Source organism: Chiloscyllium plagiosum, unplaced genomic scaffold (genome assembly GCF_037043375.1).
Source record: "Chiloscyllium plagiosum isolate Xiang-an unplaced genomic scaffold, Cpla_swu_hap1 HiC_scaffold_21, whole genome shotgun sequence".
Lineage (NCBI taxonomy): Eukaryota > Metazoa > Chordata > Chondrichthyes > Orectolobiformes > Hemiscylliidae > Chiloscyllium > Chiloscyllium plagiosum.
In genome coordinates, this window is record NW_028270159.1 from 21,286,689 (window position 1) to 21,309,252 (window position 22,564).

Sequence of the window (22,564 nt, forward strand, 5' to 3'; positions counted from 1 at the left end):
ACAACTTTTCACTTCCCTCAACCACACGTTCACTTAGTTTTTGATTTATGCCAACAGCCCAGAGTAAGAGAGAGCATACGTAATACATTTCTGTCAATGCAACACTTCCTCAGTACTAAAACTCAAATAGACATTGCAGGGCATGTTTAATTCCTCGAGTAAGATGGGCAGATGCCTTTAATCTTTACTTCTGGCTACTCATGTCCATTGTCTTTTCTGCAGGTCTGATCAGAAATGAGTGAAAGCCCAAGCAGAAATGCCGGAAATAGTTAGCAAGGCAGTCTGTGCAGGTTCCCCCACCCCTCACTCAGTTTAGACTCTTAAAACATTCTAACTATGGAGTAGTGACTGGCTTAGAGCCTGAGTAGATAACTGGTTTTGAAGACAAAAATTATGCTTAATATTTCAGATTAAAAATAACCATTCATGACCAGAAATGTTAACTGCTTCCTTCACAGATGCTGCCCAGCCTGCTAAGTATTTCCAGCATGTTCTGTTTTTAGTGTGTAGATTGAATATCTGCAGCCTTTTGATTTTGTACTGAATTGCTTAGTTGAAATACAGCATGTACTCACAGACTGAGGGGGGGGGGGGCAGGGTCACTAAAATCTAACACCATAAAACTGGATAACATTTTTAAAAACTGGCTGCACCTACATATTATCTTAATTTGCTTATTTGAGAAGATAATTACACTGAGAAATGAGGTTTTAATGTTTCTGTTTTGTGACTTTAGTGCAGCTAAGGCTGAATGGTAATGGTATACTTTCTGACTCACAGTAAGGGAAATCAATTCACTAACTGAGCTGATAATTTTATCTATCCTAAGTGATGGGTTGACAAGTCATTAGACAACTTCCTTTTTCTCTTCACAGCAACAGTCCCAATAGCTTGTTATTTCCGTGAAGTTTTTTTAAGATATTACATAATCTGCTTTATGATGGTTGCTTGAAAAAATTAGTTTGAATAGCTTGCAATATTAAATTGTTTGAATTAGATTTAGAGGTGATCTAAGATTTGTCAAAAACACAGCAAAGCTCCCTATAAAACAAGTAACAGCACATTTATGGCCAGTACATTTCTTTACTCCACCTACTCCGAATCACTTATTGTGCCAGTGTTCGGATGAAAATTCCTTTCCTTGTGTCACTATTAGTGGTTGTTGGTGAGGTGTAAATTAAATATTGGAATACTGTCCATGTAAGATGGATCATGAAACATCCAATCTTTCCTGAGTCTATCACACAAACATTACCTTTGGGGAATGAAAAGAAAGACACTTTATCATCTTCAACCTTACACATACACTTGTCATCTAACCAAAACACACACTCTTCTAGTTGGCAAATTGTTACCTGAACCGTTCTACTCAACTTGATATGGATTGTGAGAGTTATGTCATCAAGATATAGCATTATTTTTTGTTGATTAAAAGCAGTAAAATCCCAATCTTCAATGAAATAACCACAGTTGCCAAGTTGTACTTGTGCTTGGATCAGGAAAAGCAATATCTAATTAGTGAATTGGAGTAGATATACAACTTAGATTCCATTATGTTCAATTTATTACAATAATGGCAAAAAATTCAACATTTTAAAAAGTATTTTATAATTCACATTTTCTAACAAGGTAAACATGGAATTAACAGTATGCTACATTATTCAGTGAGGTAGTATGTTAAATAGGTTAAAAATGGAAAATCCAAGGATGTAATCTCTTAAAACTAAAACATATCAAAGCAACCAGGAACAAATAACCTTGTCAATTTTCTTCAATTTAAAATTGTATGATAATTGTGCATTTTTAAAAGTTAGGTTTGCATGAAGTGGCTGCTTTGATAATTGGTCTTGTTACTCGTTTTAACAAGTATGCTGTGGACACCAAAGTGGCAATTTTGACTTTGGACAGTAGGGAATGGGGAGAAATGTAAACAGATTTCTCATTTGCTAGTTCCAGATTACACAGGTCCCCCAAATTACCCCAAATAACTTTGTATACAATATTTGCCAGTTGGAATTTTTCCACCAAATTACTCACAAACCTGCCTTGCTGTAGTGACCATGAACTGTCAAAACAAATCAAGATAAAATTTTAAAACTTAAAACATATTAATCAGCTGTACAGTACTACATTTACTTGGGTCCAATCTTCTGTTTTGATGTATACTGGTGCAGTGCCTAGGTCTTCTCCTGACCCTAGAAGTTTTGTTTCACGTTAAAATGAAGCAAGGGGGAAGATGAGCAGGGAACCGATGCAGGGGAATAAACTATGATGATGATATTGACAGGTGCAATATCAGGAGGGCCCAGGTTTTGGTACTGCTTAATTACCACTTTAAATGATCTGTATATAATCACAGGTATACAACATTGAATAAAAGCAGCATTAAAAAATAAGTGATTCATTTAACTGCCCTTAAGTAGTTGCTTTAAAATGGGCCTCAATCTCTTCTAGTGTTCTCCCTTTTGTTTCAGGGACAAAGAAAATGGTGAAGAGCAGGTTCATGAAACAGAAACTTGAAAAGAGCCAGAAGGTCCCATACTGGGTTATGTTCTCCTGAAACAAAAAAGGAATAATTTGAGATTTTCTGGTAAAAAAGTTATTTAAATATATAAAATGAACAAATTAATACTCTATGCTTTTATTTCTAACTACAACATAGTTAATCCCAATTTCACATTTCATTTTTTTCTAGCTCTAAATGTTGGATCATATAAAGTAGCTCATCCTTATAAGATCCTGCTTTACTTCCAAGTATAAATTTATCTGCTGACTTTTTCAGTTTAGCTTTAGTTAAAGATTTCAAATAATCCACTAACATCAACTTCGAGAAACGTTTTTGCAACAATCAAAGCTATCTCCAAAATGTGCAATAATCTCCACCAGCTGACAAAGAATAGAAAAACATTATTAATCAAATGGAAGAAATCTGTGGTACAAAGGATTTGTAGATCCTCATTTGTGAATCTCAAGTTAGCCTGCAGGGACAGCCCCGAATTAGGAGGGTAAACAATAGGGAAGGCTTGCCACAACTGTAGAGAGCATTAGTGAGGCGGACAGGTTTGGACTTTTTACTTAAAGGGGGATATCTTTGCATGAGGAAAGTTCAGAGAACATTCACCAAGTTGACTCCTGAGATGAAGGGGTCATCTTGTGAGGAAGGTCTGAGTAGGCTGCTTGGAATTTGAGTTTTGAAGAATGCCATGCTCCTAATAAAACACAAGATTCTAAATGGGTTTGATATGATAAATACTGAGAGGATATTTCCCCATGAATCTGATAGAAGGAGGCAAATGAAGGATGTTCCGTTTAAGATGGAGAGGAACAGGAATTTCATTTTTCATAGGGTTATTTAATTTTCAAAATTCTCTTCAAGAGAATGGAAGCTGTTTATCTCCCTTGTACCCTTGTTGTCGGTGTTTACGGGAGACAGGCAGAAGTGTGCGCATTTGAAGACACAGTTAACTAGGCCATTGGCTGGAACAGGCTCGAGGGACTAAATGGCCAACTCCTGTTCCTATTTATGATGTACCGATTTTAAAGAGTCAAAAGATACATTAATCAGAATGAGGTTAAAGGCATTAAAAACAAAGAGAAGATGATGGTATGATGGCAACATTACTAGGCTGGCAATCCAGAGCTCTGGGATATGGGTTTGAATCGCACTATGGCAGATGGTAAAATCTGGAATTAAATAAGATAGACTAACAGCAACCATGTAATCATTACTGATTGTCATAAAAACCCAACTGGTGCAATGTCCTTTAGGGAAGGCCATCTACCACACTGACATGGTTCTGGCCTATGTGTGTCTCTGAATCCTAATGAAATGTCATTGGCTCTCCAGACCATCTCAGGCCTGGACAATTCAGAATCAGACAGTTCAAAGTGATTAGGAATGGGCAAATGCCGGCCTTGTCAGTGATGCCAATATCCCACGTAAGAAGAATCACAACTGCAGAGAGGTATAAGTATAACCTTTTATATCTGATGTTCAGAAACAATTATCAATTCTCTGTATGGAATACTGAGAAACTGCCTTGTCAACTTAACCTGACACTAAATTCTTGTTTACTACACTTTCGATAGTTACTCAAATAGGAAGTGTCATACTTACAACAAGGTCATGGAATTCCTTGGTTACCAAAAATGCTGTTGACCAGTTTGTCAGGACACAGGCTCCACTTGCTATGCCTCTCGCCCTGACTGGAAATATTTCTGACATCACCAACCATGGAATAGGGCCACAACCAAGCGCAAAACCTGAGGTGATCATTTTGTCTTTTTAAACAAAGGTTGTAACTTATAAACATTGCAAAAAAGGACATTTACCGTTATATTCTAATTTTCAATAGGTTCCCAAATACAGCTTTCCTGCCTCCCACCATCCCAATTGCCCAAGGATATTTACAGTTCATGTTGAGTTTGGTCTCATCTATAGCAAATCTAGCAGTGTCAAGATAAGGGGTCAGGAATGAGACATGGCATTATTTCTTCACTCAGGACTGTGAATCTTTGAAAGCAATCAATTCCAAAGATACAGTGACATGGTTATTTTACTGGATTGGCAACCCAGAAGCCAGGATAAATGACCTGTAGATAAATTCACTGGATGGCTGAAGGCAAGTTCACCAAAACCTTCAAGGTAGAGACAGTACTGGCAATGGTGACCATAAAATTAAGGGACTGTCTTGAAAACACATCTGGATTGTTAATGCCATTTAGGGAAGGAAATCTTTGCTTGTCTGGCCTGTGACTCAAAACCAACAACAACACGGTTATTCCCCTGGAAACTGCAAAACAGGGTAGTTTTCAAATAAAGTGGCTTACTACCAACTTCTCACAAGCACATGAAAATGGGCAATAAATGCTGACCGGGTCAATGATCCTACATTCAGGGAACTCATTTACAAAAATAGGTTGGGCTGAATTTCTTTCATCTATTGAATATATTCAAGGCTAGTTCAAAACCTTATGACCTCTAAGGTAATGAAGGGACCTGATGTTTGGGCAGGAGAGTGGAGATGTTGCTGAAAGTAGTGACAGTCACATTAAATGGCAGAGCAGAATTAAGAGGCTGTAGTGCTTATTTCTGATCCTTTAAGAGCACTTGCCATTAACCAACCTGAATTATGCTGGAAGAGGCAGATGATAATGGATTATGTGCTGCCAATGGCAAGATGGCTAGCACAGCATTGACATCGTGCTGTGATAGAATCTTCAGACTGCTGCTCCCCCACCCCATCCTTACTGCTAGGGAATTTAAGCACCACCACCCTAGCTGCATCTCTCTGCTCCCTTGCCTCAATATGGCATCCCTTGCTGCACGGCTTGCCAGTCTGGCATTCTCGGCAAGAAACACCGTTTTCTCGTGGCGGGTTTTGCAATGTTATATAATAGTCAGCCAGTATCACTCTGCCCAAATACTTGGGCAAAGCTGAGCGAGTGGCATCTTAGTAGATGGATGAGACTGAAGCTGACTCTACATATGCATTTTGCTAATAAATGGCATCATATCGGTTTCACTGAAGCTTTCCTTTCAATACCGGCAGGGTGACAAATCTCTCATGAGCAGGTAGCAGGGACTATAACTTCAAAATGCCACACATATCAGATGATACAATGAAAGCAGTGGTTTTTCAGTGATCCAGGTAGCAGGAATATGAAAAAAAAATCCCTAGCTGCAATCCTTATCAGAGTTTCAGATTCAAATTACTAAAATGCTTTCATGAGTGTGTTTAGATGAGACACTGAAGAATTATCGCAAGTAGTATTAAATTTACCTGTTATAAAGACGACAAGACAGACGAGAGGTAGCCATGTTGGAGCCTCAGAAACTGGATTTTCAACAGTTAAAATGTCTGCCTTATGTAGTGAGGAGTTGTTGGTATTCACTTGCCAGATTTTAAAATATACCCCAAACAATGCTGTACTGACGGACATGATAAATGCTGTAAATAAGCAAAAAATAGCAAATCATTGGCTAGTTTCAACCTTACAAGTAATTTTAAAACAACAACAGCCTGGAATTTCCATAATCCCAATAAAGCTGAAATTTCTGGTGGTTTCTGCATTGTTCTTGCTGCCAAGACGACATGGAGCTGTGTTACACTTTGATTTATGGCACAAATGTACATCCATGCAGTGCCTGCATACACTGGGCACGTGCAGGAGGACGGGGCTATATAATCAGGTGACAAAGGAGTTTCACTGATGCATCTCTGAAGTAAATCAATCAGTTACAGGGAAACAGTCTAAAATTGTCGGCCTACATTTTCAAGGGCTGCTAAACAGTGGGAAGATTGAGAAGTGAAATCATAATGTCAGGGTTTCAGATTCTCTGCAATTATATCACTTCTATCCTATGTACTACCTTAAAACAAATAAATCGGAGGTGAATTTAGGACAAGTCTACCTGAACGACAGACTAAAATCTAGAGACAGTCCCAAACTTATTTGCTATTCCATGGTTTTAAACACTCCTTCCCATAACTGCTGTACCAGTATCTAATTCTTGCACATACATTTTTGCTCTGTTGCTCCGACGGATATCAAATCCATGGGGCAAGAAAAAGTCAATGCTATTTTCTTTTTAAGATCTACCATGGCATGGTAGTTGGGGAACAGCATTTTAAGTTGGGTAAATCAGCAGAAAACCTTGGACACCTACCAAGGACTCGAGAAAAAAAGATGCAGAATTAACTGTCCTGGTAGGGATGTGTTGTGGTGAGTGGTCTCAGATTATGCAACTATACTACTACAGCTTCTGACTTCAGACAGTAAATGTACGTAATTGTAAACAATCTGGCATCAAGTTTGAATCAGTAATAACGTCTAGGTCCAATAACACATGAGCAATGACTCCAGCTTTGATCAAGTTCATTTTCAGATTGCCAAGGCTGCACTGTTGTTCTGAAAGTTTTGTTTTATTGCACATTTAAACAGCTTGCAATGCCAGCAAAACAGGTCCTGTGACCCTTCCTCAGAACTTGACCTGAAACATTAACTCTGATTTCTGTCCTCAGCTGCTGCCAGACCTGTTGGGTTTATCGAGCAATTTCTGCATTTGTTTCTGATTTCCAGTAGCCACAGTTCTTTGGTTTTTTTTTTTGTTTACTTTTTTTTTTACAGATCATGCTGCCACTTCAGTTTTAAACTTGTGCTTATCCTGAGTTTGGAATAAACTGAAGTTCTTTCTTTTAAAAAGTAAAGGAAATGGGCTCACCTGATACGGCCAGGAGAAGTTTTCTCCCTGCTTTGTCCATGATGAGTGCAGCCACAGCTGTGAAAACTACCTGAACAACACCAACTATGACAGAGCCCTCACTGCTGTTCTGAAAGAGAACAGCAGGAACAAAATAACGGTTGCCATTCTAAGGATAAAAGATTATTAGAACTGCCTAGAAGTGACTATAAACATTCCTATTCAATTCCCTCAAAGTTTATTACTTACAATTCTTGGTAACTTTTATGACTTGAGTGATGTTGTTCTGAAGACCGGGCTAAATTATACTCTTTTCTGACTCCACTCAACAGGTGACTCTTGTCAAGACAAAGAACATAATCTGTTCCACAAGCAGGAACAGGTGACTTCACAACTTAAATGAGAATGTTGTTAGGTGATTTAAAGTAAGCCAGGCACTGGATGTTTCTGATGATATTTACAAGTTGGAAGTTGGGGGGGGGAGGAGGAAAAAGAGGGGGAGAAAAGAAAAAGGGAAAAGAAACAGATGACGTGGTTTGACAGCATATCAAAACCACATATGAGGTTCTGTCAGAACATTGCATAACCTGGGGTTACTGACAGTTTAACTCATGGCTAATTGTACCATCAGGGCTTAAAGTACAGTATGTAGCTAGCATGGAGTTAAGAAATTAATCAACAAATTAAATAACAGAGGGGGGAACTTCAATGATGATCATTGCTCATTTATCAGAGTTGAAATCACATGTAGTTTTAAAAGAAATTGAAGGAACGTGGGCTTTGCTGGCTGGGCTACCCTTTATTGCTTATCTTCAGTAAAACTGATATGCAAAGACAATGGAACATGAAGAACAACTTGTATTTTACACAGCACCTCTAATACAATGGAACACCCCAAGTGCCTCACAGGAGCATCACAAAACAAAATTTGACACCAGGTCACAGTGTCATTCAGATGAGATACCAACAGCTTGGTCAGAAGGTAAGTTTTGAGAAGCACCTTAAACGGTTGACAGGTGGAGAATTCAAGAGAGGTAAGCTCAGAGCTTAGGCCCTTGAGAGCTGAAAATACACCCAACAATCATGGAAGGCATAAAAAATCAGGGATGATCAAGACAGGTCATCTTATCTCGTTGACTATTTTATGTAGATGTTAAACAATGCACTTAGAAGTTCCTTTGCAATGGACACCTACTGTTAGTGATGAGGTGATTAGTGCCTTTTTCCTGATTATCAGTGGTTGTCCAATAAGAACAGTGTTTTTACTGCACTATTTAATTGAGAGTTTGTCTTTTATGACTCATGCATATTTGTTATCTTGGCTGTGCTTTCAAAAGTCACTGCCCTAACTGAAGTTACTTATAAACCACTCAGGTCAATCAAGAATAACTTGCATTTATTCAGACTCTTAATATAAAGGATGTAAGAATGTTGACTGCTTGTCATTTTTAAGCACTATGGTAATAACTGAATGTCTTAAAAGTGCAAACCTTTTGATCAAAGTCTGAAAAGTTGATTGCTGAACACAGTTAATTTAAAACAGGAATATATTATCTCTAATTATACAACTTTATTACCTTAAAATTTGCTTCTTCAAAGATGCTTTCAGCATAAAACATCACTGCATTGATTCCACTTAACTGCTGAAATAACATCATAGATATTCCTATAAGTAAAGGCTTGTAAATTGCTGGATTTTTTAGCTCTGAAAGTGCAAACTTGGTATCCTAGGAACAAAGTAGAAAAGACATAACAACCAGTTAAAATATAATTAAATCAAACTGACATAGCTGTTACAGTATCTAACATTGCTCAAAATGTATACAGTTTTAAAAGCAAACAGTCTGCATGCACTGTCAATGCACTTCTGAATTGGGCCATAACTTCAACATTTCGTACAAGTGTAGATGAACACAGAATTCCTGAGTCTGTCATTTACTACTTCAGTACAGACTCTATGATCTAGACCCAATGCCTTCCCAACCACTCCCCCAAAAAGCTGGGAATGATATCAATTATTTTTGAGAGAAATTTAGCTTATACATTGCTGTTAGAAATACTAAAAAAAAGTGTAAGCTTTGCTTGAGGAGGTGGAAGGGGATTTTCAGTATCAATCTGAATAACAACAGAACAATTGATCTACCTATTGAAACTATGGAATAGTATTGTGATTGCTATCCAAGTGTGATTAATTGCCAAATTTTCCAAGGTAGGGCAAAATAATTAAATTTACTGAGGGTGAAAAGCTTTTAGCTTCTGTTTTAAACCACACTTTTAATACAACAAACAAAACTTTCATTTACTGCTTGATCATCATTGCAGCTCTATGACAGAAATCCTCATTAAACACAATTGCATGTTAAGAGGCACGTTTCACCAGAAATCCCTTGTTTCATACCATTGCTCAAATTTGGGCCAATATCTATAATTTGTGAAACAAACAATACGCAGGTGATCTAAATTAATCTCATTTCCCATCTATAATCAAACACTGTAGGCCAGGACCAAAGGGCCTATTTCCATACTGTAGGGAATGGAATCTAATCTAACTTCACACTACATAACAGAGCATTTCCCCCTCCAACTCTAATCTGATTTAATCCCTGCCATCCCCCTCACTGTTTGATCACACAGCATTGCCCTTTGATGTGAAGGGCACTGCTTGTCACTGGCCACTTGGGTGTTTTCTTTCTTCCTGGTGGTGGAAACTGAATAAAGATTGGTACACCTGTTGTCTTTCACCGTATCTCACACCTACACACATACAACATGAGTGCTGGGGAAAAATAAGCACTACCGCAGTCAGGAGATAAGTGTTGAGGTTTCAAAAAAAAAGGGAAGAGAAAAAGATATAATGCAATTAGGCAAGAATGAGGATGCATAGAATGGGGTAGCAAAATGCAGGGGATGCAGACAATGGAAATGTGGAGCTGGTTTAAGGAACAGATTTTGCGTGTCCTTGATAGGTATCCCTGTTAGGCAGGGATAAAGTGATAAGGTAAGGGAACCAAGCTTTACTATAGAATTGCATCTCTTGTTAAGCAGAAGGAGGCTTCTGTGTTGATGAGGCTAGATGGTTCAGATGTGGCGAGTTACAGATCAGCTAGGAAGGATTTAAAGAGAGTTAAGAAGAGCAAAGAAAGGACCATGAGCAGTCTTTAGCAAATAGAATAAAGGAGAACCCGAAAGCTTTCTATAGGAATATTGTGGACAGTTCTGGTCGCCATATTTCAGGAAGGATGTGGAAGCATTGGAAAAGGTGCAGAGGAGATTTACCAGAATGTTACCTGGTTTGGAGGGAAGGTCTTATGAGCAAAGGCTAAGAGACTTGGGTCTGTTCCCATAGGAAAGGCGATTGGAGGGGATTTGATAGAGACATACAAGATGATCAGAGGATTAGACAGGGTAGACAGTGAAAGTCTTTTTCCTAGGATGATGTCAGCTTGTACAAGGGGGGGCATAAATCTATCACCCTTCAATTTGTAGTTAAGACAGATGCCCGAGGCAGGTTTTTTACGTAGAGTGTGGTAAGGGCGTGGAATGCCCCACCTGCCAATGTAGTCAACTCAGCCACATTAGGGAGATTTAAACAATCCTTGGATGATGGAATATTTTAGGGGGACGAACTGAGAATAGTTCACAGGTCGCCGCAACAGAGGGCAGATGTTGTTCTACGTTCTAACCAGATCATGCAGCACTGCCCTTTGACGAAAAGGACACTGCTTGTCAAGAAAATAAAAAACCCACTGTAGGCCATTTGGTTTTAAATTCAAGTGACAAGCTATCATGTCAATTGGTCTCATCGCTCACTCATTATGGTCTATGATATAAAACAAAAAATCTTGCAGTTATTTACAAGAAGTGCCAGGTGAAAGGCAGGGGAAGGAGACGGAGGAAAGGTTGGGGTAAAGCAGTTTGAATTTCAAAGTTTAAACAACCACTTAAAAAGGTTCAGGCTTCGCTCAGTTCAATTACCTGCTCATCACAATTTCCTTCAATCTGTCTGCATTCCCATTCAGAATCTACTTCAGGTCCTCTCAGCCAAGCCAGGACCCTTAGTGCTTCAGCATGTTCGTTCTTTCTAAGCAGGTACCGTGGAGTTTCTGGCATGAAGCACATTAGTACGACCATCAGGGTTGGTGGTAAGGAACATAACACAGCAAGCCAATACCAGGTCAAGACCATTCCTGGGGAAATTAAAACAAGCCATGATGTAGTTACCACTGGTAATCAATAAAATAGTTGAGCTACTGCAATACTGGTTATCCTTGAGAGGTCTTGACAGGGTGGATGTGGAAAGAATGTTTCTTGCAGGAGAATCTAGAAGTAAAGAAATCACCAACTTAACAGAGATAAGGACCCCCTCCCCCCCAAACCAAGGACCAAGATTAGCCATGATCTTACTGAATGGCAGAGTAGGTTGAGTGCCATGTGGTGTACTTTTACTCTGAAATTACATGTTTACAGGAGGTTAGATCAGAAACAAGATCCAGGCTCCAAAATAATACATCCGTTTTAATTACTAATTGTGAGCAGAAAAATAAGTTGTTCCCAAACTTTGAGTGATCTAACTGTGGTTATACAGCAATGGCAACAGTCAAAGCAAACCTACAAGATAGATCATATACATGCATCTATTTCAGATTGTGTGTATTTTAATATTACCACTTGATGACCTCATGCTGCATACTGTTATAAATTAGCCATCAGGTGCATATCAGTCCACATGTATACATTTTCCCTTTATTGTAATCGCAGAGTGAAGTCAGCTCTTCAAATAGCCACAAGTCAGGTATTTAAGCCCAAAATGACTACCACATCAAAAGCATCCAAGCAAAATGCCAATTAAATGCAAATCATTTCTATTGTAAACACGTTCCTCTGCCCAGACAGTATTCACTGTCAGTGCTATGTATTGCCACAGTAAAAGTGAGTGGCTGAGAATTCTGCCTAACAGACCTCCAGCTCTCTGACCATCGTGACCTCCTCAGCCCTTCAACTCTAACATTTAATAGACTTGCCCACAACTTCCACCCCGCCCTCAAATTAACTTGGTCCATCTCGGACACCTCTCCCTTTCCTTGACCTCACCATTTCCATCTCCAGATGGACGTTTTCCACAAACCCACAGATTCCCATAACTACCTATCCTGCAAGAACTCCATTCCATTTTCCCAATTCCTCCACCTTCGCTCAGACAAGGAGACATTCCACTCCCAAGCATCCCAGATGTCCACATATATCAAGCAACGTGTTTTTCCTCCCTGTCATCCAAACAGCCCTCCACTATTCCACCTCCATTCCCTGTTCCACCACTCTAAAGCACCCCCTCCACACGCAAATTAAAAAGGTACAGTCCCTGTTGTCCTCATCTACCTCCCCCAACAGTCTCCACAATTAACGCATCATCCTGAAACAATTCCACCAACTCCAACTAGACCCCAACAGGAACATCTTCCCCTCCCTGCCTTCCGCATGAACTGTTCTCTTAGACAGTCCTTGGTTTGTACCACTCTCCCCACCAATCCCCCTCCTGAACACCCCCACCCAGGTACCTTCCTCTGCAATCGGAAAAGATGCAAAACTTGCCGGTACACCACCCCCTCATCTCCATCCAAGGCCCAGACATTCACGTGCCTCTTCTCCAACGTAGTTTACTGCATCAGATGCTGCCGATGTGGTCTTCTCTACATCGGGGAGACCAAACATAAACTTAGGGAATGGTTCACCAAGCATCTCAGCCAAACCCCCAGGGGCCTTCCGGACCTCCCAGTCACTACCAATTTTAATTCCCCTTCCCACCCTCTTTCCAACATGACCATTCTTGGTCTCCCCCATTGCCACAATGAACCACACTATAAATTAAAAGAAACACCATATCTTTTGCCTGGGTAACCTACAACCTGGAGGACTCAACATCGAGTTCTCTAATTTCGAACAATCTCCCTCCCCTTCTCAGCCCCTCCCCAAACTCCCCTGCCACCAACCGGATTCATTCCTCCCACTGACCAACCCTCTGCCCATCTTCACCTATCCATCACCCCCTTTATCTGCAGCACCCCCTTTATCTGCAGCTCCCCCCATACTCACCCCCCGTCCCAAAGAAGGGTTACACCTGAAATGTTGACTTCTCCACCTCCTGACGCTGCCTGGCTTGCTGTTTTCTTCCAAACTCCTGCCTGTCTTCAGAAGACTAATTAAGCAGGATTCAATGTAGCATGTCTTTTCTTTGACTGTGGTTACACAACTAGCACTGTCAAATTAATTGAAGTTATCAAAACAATACTGAAATAAACTGAGTTAAAGTCATTATGTTACATATTCTCAATGCTCTTTCCAAAGAGAAATGGGATAAATGACAAATTGTCAGCTGGAAAATTAAAGACCATAGGTGTAAGATTCATGGTGAGCAGAGAAGTAACAAGGTAGATGTGACAGGGAAATGCACAAAGTTGCATAATACCCATTTTTTGAAAATGCATCAACCTTGAAAGGCTACTTTTCTGCCCAGTCCTACTTCTAGGTCAGGGGGCAGGGTTTGAAACAGAGTGTGCACACACACATACACAACCATGCAATCACAAAATCGGAGTGTTGTCTTTTCAGTTGTTTCAATGATGGAGGCGAGAAGCAAGAAATTAGCCCACTGAATATGGTAGAAGGGCAAGTAGTTTATTTGTTTGAACCTCTAGTAATCTTGAATTGTGAAATGAGGGAAAAAAATCAGCAAATTTAATGTCGTAACAAAGAGAATGAGACTGACTTCAGTGCATGTAAGTCTATAGTCTCGTCTTGATGACCTTGTAACAAAAGCTCTTTTGAAAAACAAAGTCAGTTTGGGAATGTGAACAGTGACTTGTTGAAAGACCAGAATCATTCAACATCCCAGAGGTCATCAGCGCACATTTGCAAAACTAATTGTCTGTTGTCACAATTGTCTCATGGGCGCACCCCATTTCAGTGCTGGCAGCACACACCCCGAAAAGAAAATCTCAATTCGTACCACCGACATATGCACCCATGATTCCGATTACCACCATCAGCTGAACACTGGATCCTAACAGCCCTCGTACTTTAGGGTGAGCCATTTCTGAAATGTAGACCTAGAAAAGAAAACATTGCTGCACATCAATTAAGTGATATTTCAAAACTATTACAGTCTTTTAACTTGGGTAAACTCAAAATGAAGAGGTGTTACACCAGTTATATTAAAATCGTTCAACATAAGGAATGTCATTACATTGTGATAGATTACTCAGTCCTCTTATTCCTGAGTTGTTCCCAAGGAAGCAACAAATCAGTTTCCAGGAATGTAAAATTGGAGTCTTTCTTAACAACACAATATATTATCAATTTCTCAGCTAAGCTTGCCCTCTATTGGTTGAGCAATACTTCTACAAGAGTAAGTTGCGAGTGTTTTAAATACTTTGGGCTGATACTTTTTCAAATCTCGCTGCAAGTATTTAATTAAACCCATGACAATTCAAGTCCAGAAAGCAGGCATTTCAGGCCAGTGAGGAAGCTGATGCCTTTTGACATTAGGCAGAGACAGCTCCACAGATTTGTTTGATTTCCGTGAGGTTGATCACAAGGGCAGAGAATTGCTCACGTAGACTGAACTATGTGTACCATACATGAGTCATCACCACATGACAATGGTTTTCTTGAGGGAAACAAAAGAGACTAAGAATGAATTTTGACCATTTTAGCCTTTATCTGGCACTGAGTACGTAAGTACAATGCAGCATTTTTTGGTCCTACAAACTTTCTGATAGGCTTCAGTTTTGATTCTTTTGGAAAGATTGCCCTAGCATGCATGTCACTCAATTCATCCCTCTTGTATTTGATATATTTATTTGAAACATTTGGTGTAGCATTCACCCAGTTGAATTTAATAAATAGGAAAAGCCACCATAGGAGCCTTTTTTGTTTATTTCAAAATTATTCACAATCTCATATATAAAGTTGCAAAATAGCCAAGATAGAGAGAATCCTGGGTTAATAATTATTGCGGATACTTTGACCTGAACCTGCAGACCTTAACTGTGATCATACAAAATGTGTTAAGTAAAATGCCCTATTCCTGGTTTATACAGGAACCTTTATTCCAACCTACACAGTCAATACTTTTTGGATCAAAAGGATTGAATAAGATTTTAAACTTCTACGAGATCTATGAAAATAAAAAAACTAGACAAAATGCCATTTTAATGCAGTTACACATTCAACATTCTGAACAGATTCCTGTTTTTGTCCAATATAAAACAAAACTTCAAAGACCTTTACTTACTAACCACGTTGTGCAAACTTGTGCATCAACAGAATTGAGTAGCATCATCCAAAGCCACTGTGATGTGAAAGCTGTTCAAATTGTTGGCAGAGATCATGTATAGAGTCAGAGAGAGGTACAGCATGGAAACAGCCCCTTCAGTCCAACTCGTCCATGCCAACCAGACATCATAACCTAATCTAGTCCCATTTGCCAGCACCCGGCCCACAGCCCTCTAAACCCTTCCTATTCATATACCATCCAGATGCCTTTTAAAATGCTACAATTGTACCAGTCTCAACCACTTCCCCTGGCAGCTCATTCCATACACACACCACCCTCTGCGTGAAAACATTGCCCCGTAGGTCTCTTTTATATCTTTCCCCTCTCACCCTAAACCTATGCCCTCTCGTTCTGGACTCCCCCCACCCCAGGGAAAAAGACCTTGTCTATGTATCCTATCCATGTCCCTCATGATTTTATAAACCTCTATAAGGTCACCCCTCAGCCTCTGACGCTCCAGGGAAAACAGCCCCAGCCTATTCAGCCTCTCCCCATAGCTCAAACTCTCCAACACTGGCAACATCCTTGTAAATCTTTCCTGGACCATTTCAGGTTGCATAACATTCCTCTGACACGAACGAGACCAGAATTGCATGCAGTATTCCAAAAGTGGCCTAATCGATGTCCTGGACAGCTGCAACATGACCTCCCAATTCCTATACTCAGTGCTCTGACCAATAAAGAAAAGCATACCAAACTTTCTTCACTATCCTACCTACCTGTGACTCCACTTTCAAGGAGCTATGAATCCGCACTCTAAGGTCTCTTTGTTCAGCAACACTCCCTAAGACCTTAGCATTAACTGTATAAGTCCTGCTAAGATTTGCTCCTCCAAAATGCATCAGTTCACAGTTAAATAAATTAAACTCCATCTGCCACTCCTCACCCATTGGCCCATCTGATCAAGATCCCGTTGTACACGGAGGTGACAGTCTTCACTGTCCACACCTCCAATTTTGGTGTCATCTGCAAACTTTCTAACTCTGCCTATGTTCACATTCAAATCACAAAATGTGAACAAGTAGAGGACCCAGCACCAATCCTTGTGGCACTCTGTATCCAAATGGCTCGTTCTCCCTGTATTTCATGAGATCTAACCTTGCTAACTAGTCTCCAGTGGGAAACCTTGTCGAACACCTTACTGATGTCCATATAGATCACGTCCAATAACTGAAATGGACACCCATTTAATGTCAGCAAAAAGACATCAGACAGTGGACATTCCCCACTGTGCCTTCATGGCAGCTGTCCCAAACTTTATTCCTGAACCTTGGACTGTGCCAGTTTGCATCATGCAGTCAAGGTCAACTCCTTGCTCTGGGAGACTCACCAGTTTCGTGCAGACAAATACCAAGCTGATGGACCTCTAGGTGCAGTTGATGTTTGTCTTGGTTTATGTCCAAGGGAACAAACTATAGAGCGCAGAATCATGCATCACGGAGCTGCTCAAGATGCATCTTGACAAAAACCACTGCATCTCTCTCCAGACTTCCTTTGCAAAGGCACATTCCAGTAGGAGATGTGTGATAGTCTGTACCCCTCCACAGCCACTTCAAGGGCAGTGTACATTGGCACAGAGTATCCACAAACGATTTCACAGATATTGCTTGGCTGGTGGTGAGAAGGGCATTGTCTTGGTGCTTGTTGGAAAGTTCTAGTGATAAGGCATTCTGCCAAATGACTTTGACAGTCTGCTATTAAGTGCAAATCTCATTACAGACTAAGTTACAATTATCCACTTTGTTTCCTTCTATCTCAGTCAGCTTCCTCTTTTGGTCAGATTCTGCACGTTTCTCCTACTGTTGGCTGTAACTGACCTCAAATTCATAGGATATTAAATAGGGTGGCACCTTATAAGAACGAAACTGTAGTAAAGTTTTCTACACACAAATTTGTTTTAATCCTAAAGGCTTCTTTCGCTGCAAGAAAAATAAGCAAAAGCAGGTCAGTAATTAACACAACTCTGGTGATTGGTAAAGTACAGGAGTACATGTTGAGTGACTGCAGTGTTAATTATTGATTTAGTCTTTTACATTCTTCCAAAATGACATTTTAAAAACATCATGCTCACAGCTACATGCACATGCACAAATAATGTCTAATTTCAAAGGTGGAAGTTCCACATTGCATTAGCCTTTACTTTGACCACAATGATAAAGTCCTGAGTAAGTTGTCTAGTAATTACTAAGTTAGTCTACTACCTCTCCAGTGTTGTCCACAGGTCACAAAACGAGTGTGAAGAGCAAGCACTGCAGGAGTGATGACTCTCACAGCCTGATTGATGGACATGTCAGAGAGTAACAGGCCAAATACAGTGAAATACAGAAACACAAATCGTAAAGCGGGGGGGGCAGCATGGATGTTAAGGATACTTGGAAATTCATGTTACTTAGTGTACTTTTACATATTCATGCTAAGCTGTTTGTCAATAATTCTAACATTATATTACAGGAACCTATACTTGTTCAGTGCAGACACATGGTACTTACAGGTACAACCAGTGAGGTGACTCCACTCGCCAATCCAGTCAATATTCTACCACTGTAGAGCATCCAGACATTCTGTGCTACAATGATCATTGCAAACCCGGCGACATACGGAACAGCACAGCTCATCAGGGTCAGCTTTCTGCCAATTTTATCAACAATCCATCCTCCAATTATGCCACCCACAGCTGCGCCTATTGTAACTAAGGACTATAAAGAAGACATTTTATTTTCATTTCAATTTAATATTTCAGTTGTTTCATTTACATTTATATTAGCTGGGCAGAAAATCACATACAAGTCTCAATATTAAAATTACTCAAATTTAAGTGACTTATGTTAAATGTATCCTTCCTATTCATGCAGACTTTGCATGCAAAGTAGTATGAATATTCATGTAAATTTCAACACGCAGCTCCATAGCGACAAAAAGCTGATTAATTTACAACGTTTGTTATCACAAAGGTTGTCGACAGATGAAGTGGAGAAGATGAAGTACATAAGTAAGTTGCTGAGAATTTTTTTGAACAATGAACTAGTAACGTGACGTTTCCCAATCCTAGTTTAACCACCACCACTGTTACAACCTTGTTTGCTGATGGGTGAGAAGAATGGAAAATTCAAGAGGTGAACGAAATACCCAATGCCAGATTCAGCAGCAGGCTGAGTACATCAATTAAGAGAGAGACACTAAAATTAAATATTTAAAGCATCTGTGAAACCAAACATGCAAAAGTTGAAAATGCATCCACAGATAAGTTGATTGCTTACCCCAAACCAGGAAGCCTGAGTGGAATCAAGATTCAGATACGGGTTTGAATCAGATTGCAAATCTGGAATGGCAGGAGAACTGTAACCAAGGACAAATCCAAAACTAAGAGGTCCCAGAACAGCAGCAAATGTAGCCAGGTACAGATTCCTATTCCACACTTTACTGTGAAAATACAGGAAAACAGAGACAGCCTTTAATTCAAAAATGTTAGAAGATTTGAACATTTGGCACCGTGAAACAATGTAAACCATGCAAATACAATAGTAAATTATGTTGTTTATATCTCATTTTGTAAGATGGTAAGCAGGATTGCTTCATTATAAACAGTACAGGAACAATGTAGATTTGCAGGGGTAAAGACAACCTTTATTAGAATGGGATACTAGCAGAGGACAAAAGAAAGGTATGGAGGGGTAGAGTTTAATACAGTTACTTGCAAACCCAGTGTCATTGAGCTGCTTTCTAGGTATAATACTTTCCTTTTTCTATTCAATGGAGAATATGCTACCTGTGACTACCCACAATTTTGAACCCTTTGAGGCTGACAAGGAGATATACAGAGGTGTCTGATGGCATTTCTTCATTCTAATGGAAAAGTGCATGTAGGGTGCTATATCATGGGAGTTACCTTTTGAAAGCATCAACTTTTTTTTAAAAACGAAGGAGAAGGTTTAAGGGCAATTGAAGAAAAATTGATATCATATTTGAAACATAGAAAAGAGGGGGAATAGACCGTTAAACCCTTCAAGCCCATTCATTATGCTCATGGCTGATTATCCAGACCAATATCCTATTCCAACTTCCTCCTGTATCTTCTGATCCCCAAGTGCTACATCCAACTTTTTTATAAAATCATAAATGTTTTGGTCTTGATTGCTTCGTGGATGTGATCTGCACAGTTTCACCACTCAGTGAATTTATCCTCATCAGTCCTAAAATGGTATACACTTCCAGCGTCCACCCTGTCTAATCCTGTTAGAATTGGATGTAGGTTTGCTCGCTGAGCTGGAAGGTTCATTTCCAGACGTTTCATTACCCTACTAGTTAACATCTTCAAAGGGCCTCAGGCGAAGCAGTGCTGAAAATTCCTGCTTTCTATTTATATGTTTGGGTTTTATGGTGAAGTCACTTCCTGTTCCTTTTCTCAGAGGGTGGTAGATGGGGTCTAACTCTTGTGTTTGTTGATGGTAGTGAGAGAGGGTCACGTCTTTTTGTGGCTAGTTGGTGTTTATTTTTCCTGGTGGCTAGTTTTCTGCCTGTTTATCCAATGTAGTGTTTGTTACAGTTCTTGCACGGTATTTTGTAAATGACATTAGTTGTCTGTATAGGGTCTTTCAAGTTCATTAGCTGTTGTTTTAGTGTGTGGGTTTGTGGGCTACCATGATGCCAAGGGGTCTGAGTAGTCTGGCAGTCATTTCTGAGATCCTTTTGTAGGGAGAGTGGCTAGGGTTTCTGGATGTGTTTTGCTTGTTTGGGTTTGTTGCTGAGAAATCGGCGGACTGTGTTCATTGGGTACCCATTCTTCTTGAATACATGGTGTTGGTGATTTTCCTTTGTGCTGTAGTGTGTGTTGGCTCATTGAAATAATAATCTAGAAGCATGGTATTCCAACCGGAATCTAAAAAACACATCGAGTTAGACCCCATCTACCACTCTACTGAGAAAAGGGGCAGCAAGTGACTTCACCACAGGAAATAACATCACCAACCCAAAGCAACTCAAATGCATAAATAGAAAGCAGGAATTTTCAGCACTGCTTCGCCTGAGGCCCCTGAAGATGTTACCTAGTAGGATAATGAAACGTTTGGAAATGAACCTTCCAGCTCAGCGAGCAAACCTACATCCAAAACCTCAACCTGACCTACTAATCTTCTCAAAACCTGTTAGAATTTATAAGTTTCTACAAAATCCCTCCTCATTCTTTTGAACTTCAGTGTGTATAATCCTAACCGATTCAACCTCTCCTCACAGGTCAGTCCTGCTATCCCATGAATCAGTCTGGTAAACCTTCCACGCACACCCACTAAAGCAAGAAAACCCTTCCCCAGATAAGACAACCAAACCTGCATACAGTATTCCAACTGTAGTCTCACCAAGGTCTTTGCAATTGCAGCAAGAAACTTACCATGTTTGAAATTATCAGGTAGGTACCTTCAGACATTTGTTACAAATTTAGTTGGACTGAACCATGCCAGCTATAATAAATTGTATTTCTTTTACCATGAGAGAACACATGTAAAAGTTAAATGTTGGAAAATGGACAATTTTTTTTTAAATGTAGAGTGGACTGTGCCCTATTGAATTGACATGCGATGCAGAAGTGTAAAAGATTATTTAAACATATTATAGCAGAACATAGTCAAATTTGACCAAGTGTTTTTGGATCAAAGGATAGGAAGTACTGAAAGTCAAAAAATGAACCTAATTATGGTTCAGAAACATGCATTTCAAATGTTGGCGAAGAAAAACAAAAGGAGCATTGAAATGAGATGCAATGTCTGTGGAGTTATAAATAAATCACTTGCAACCAACAGAAGCTTGAGGAAATTAGTTTGACCTTCATGTTACATTTATGTTATCAAACAAAGGATACTTAGCCTTGTGATTGGAACTAAGCCCATTTTAGAATCGTCTTCCAATACGCCACTTTAGTTAATATTTTCTTGCAACCCGAGCATGAAAAATTTCTTCATAAAGAAATCAAAATTAAAACGATATACCAAATCTATTGCAGAAACGTGATATATAGTAACTTCCTGAAAAACAGATACGTAGAGGACTAAAGGTTCAGAAGCAGTTTGAGAGATTTGATCACAGGATAAAACATTTTTCAGGTTTTGATCAGCAGTTTACAGCCGTCTAGAGAATGAGACATTTTGAGCACAGACTTGCTGAAATTCTGCATTGGACCATTATGGCATTTGTTAAAAGGGATTTGGTGGAGTCTGTGAGCAGGCAAAAAAAAACCACGAGATTTTTCCATTTGAGATGGATCAAGCCTCACTAAACCAGAATTCTAAAGCATTACAGGAAAAGAAAGATGAGAAACATGAAAGTAGAGACACTTTTAATAAAACTTCAACTTCAAATCGATTTCTAAAGTTATGAGACAATAGACTTCTAAAATTAAATATTCAGGATCAGAGAAGTTGGTTGACACCAATTACCACATTATACAGCATTGAAAATTCACTTAATCCTAAAGACACTGGCCTAGCTATTTCTGACATCCCTAGTATTTCAGCATCATAGCTTTAGCCACTGTAGTGACTTCAGTGCTACGACGACCCTGATGAGAAGTGGGAGATCTTCCTGGTTTCTGCGTTTAAGTGGAAATGTGCAGATGCCAGGATTTGCTACCAGATCTATTCCATTATAAAAGGGTCAGTGATGTTACTGTTACCAGCAAATCAAAATCCTGACTGTTTTATTAGCACTGTGCAATGAATCCAAAACAAAGTGTTGCATGGATAGTTTCTATTTCTCATACTTAAATGATATTTCCTTTCTCAGCTTGGGAACCAAATGTAAGTCTACAGGCCCCAATTACAACTGAGCGTCTAAGTTTCAGAATTCCCACATAGTCAGATGTACAGCACAGAAACAGACCCTTCGGTCCAACTCATCCATGCCGACCAGATATCTCAACCTAATCTAGAACTATTTGCCAGCACTTGGCCCATATACCTCTAAGCCCTTCCTAGTCATATACTCATCCAGATGCCTTTTAAATGTTGCAATTGTAATAGCCTCCACCACTTCCTCTGGCA

At 39.6% G+C, this 22,564-nt stretch overlaps 1 protein-coding gene across 1 annotated transcript in view; it reads right to left on the minus strand.

Moving 5' to 3' along the window:
* Window positions 1-1,546: 1,546 nt before the first annotated feature.
* Window positions 1,547-22,564, minus strand: part of slc2a8 (solute carrier family 2 member 8) — a 29,017-nt gene continuing 7,999 nt past the window's right edge. The window contains exons 2-10 of the mRNA XM_043720242.2: window positions 18,794-18,956; window positions 18,026-18,232; window positions 14,208-14,307; window positions 11,180-11,391; window positions 8,782-8,931; window positions 7,226-7,334; window positions 5,784-5,951; window positions 4,118-4,263; window positions 1,547-2,556 (exon numbers count right to left, since the gene is read on the minus strand). Coding sequence (XP_043576177.2) covers window positions 2,416-2,556; window positions 4,118-4,263; window positions 5,784-5,951; window positions 7,226-7,334; window positions 8,782-8,931; window positions 11,180-11,391; window positions 14,208-14,307; window positions 18,026-18,232; window positions 18,794-18,956 — 1,396 coding nt within the window. The 3' untranslated portion in view covers window positions 1,547-2,415. The remainder of the gene's footprint in view (window positions 2,557-4,117; window positions 4,264-5,783; window positions 5,952-7,225; window positions 7,335-8,781; window positions 8,932-11,179; window positions 11,392-14,207; window positions 14,308-18,025; window positions 18,233-18,793; window positions 18,957-22,564) is intronic.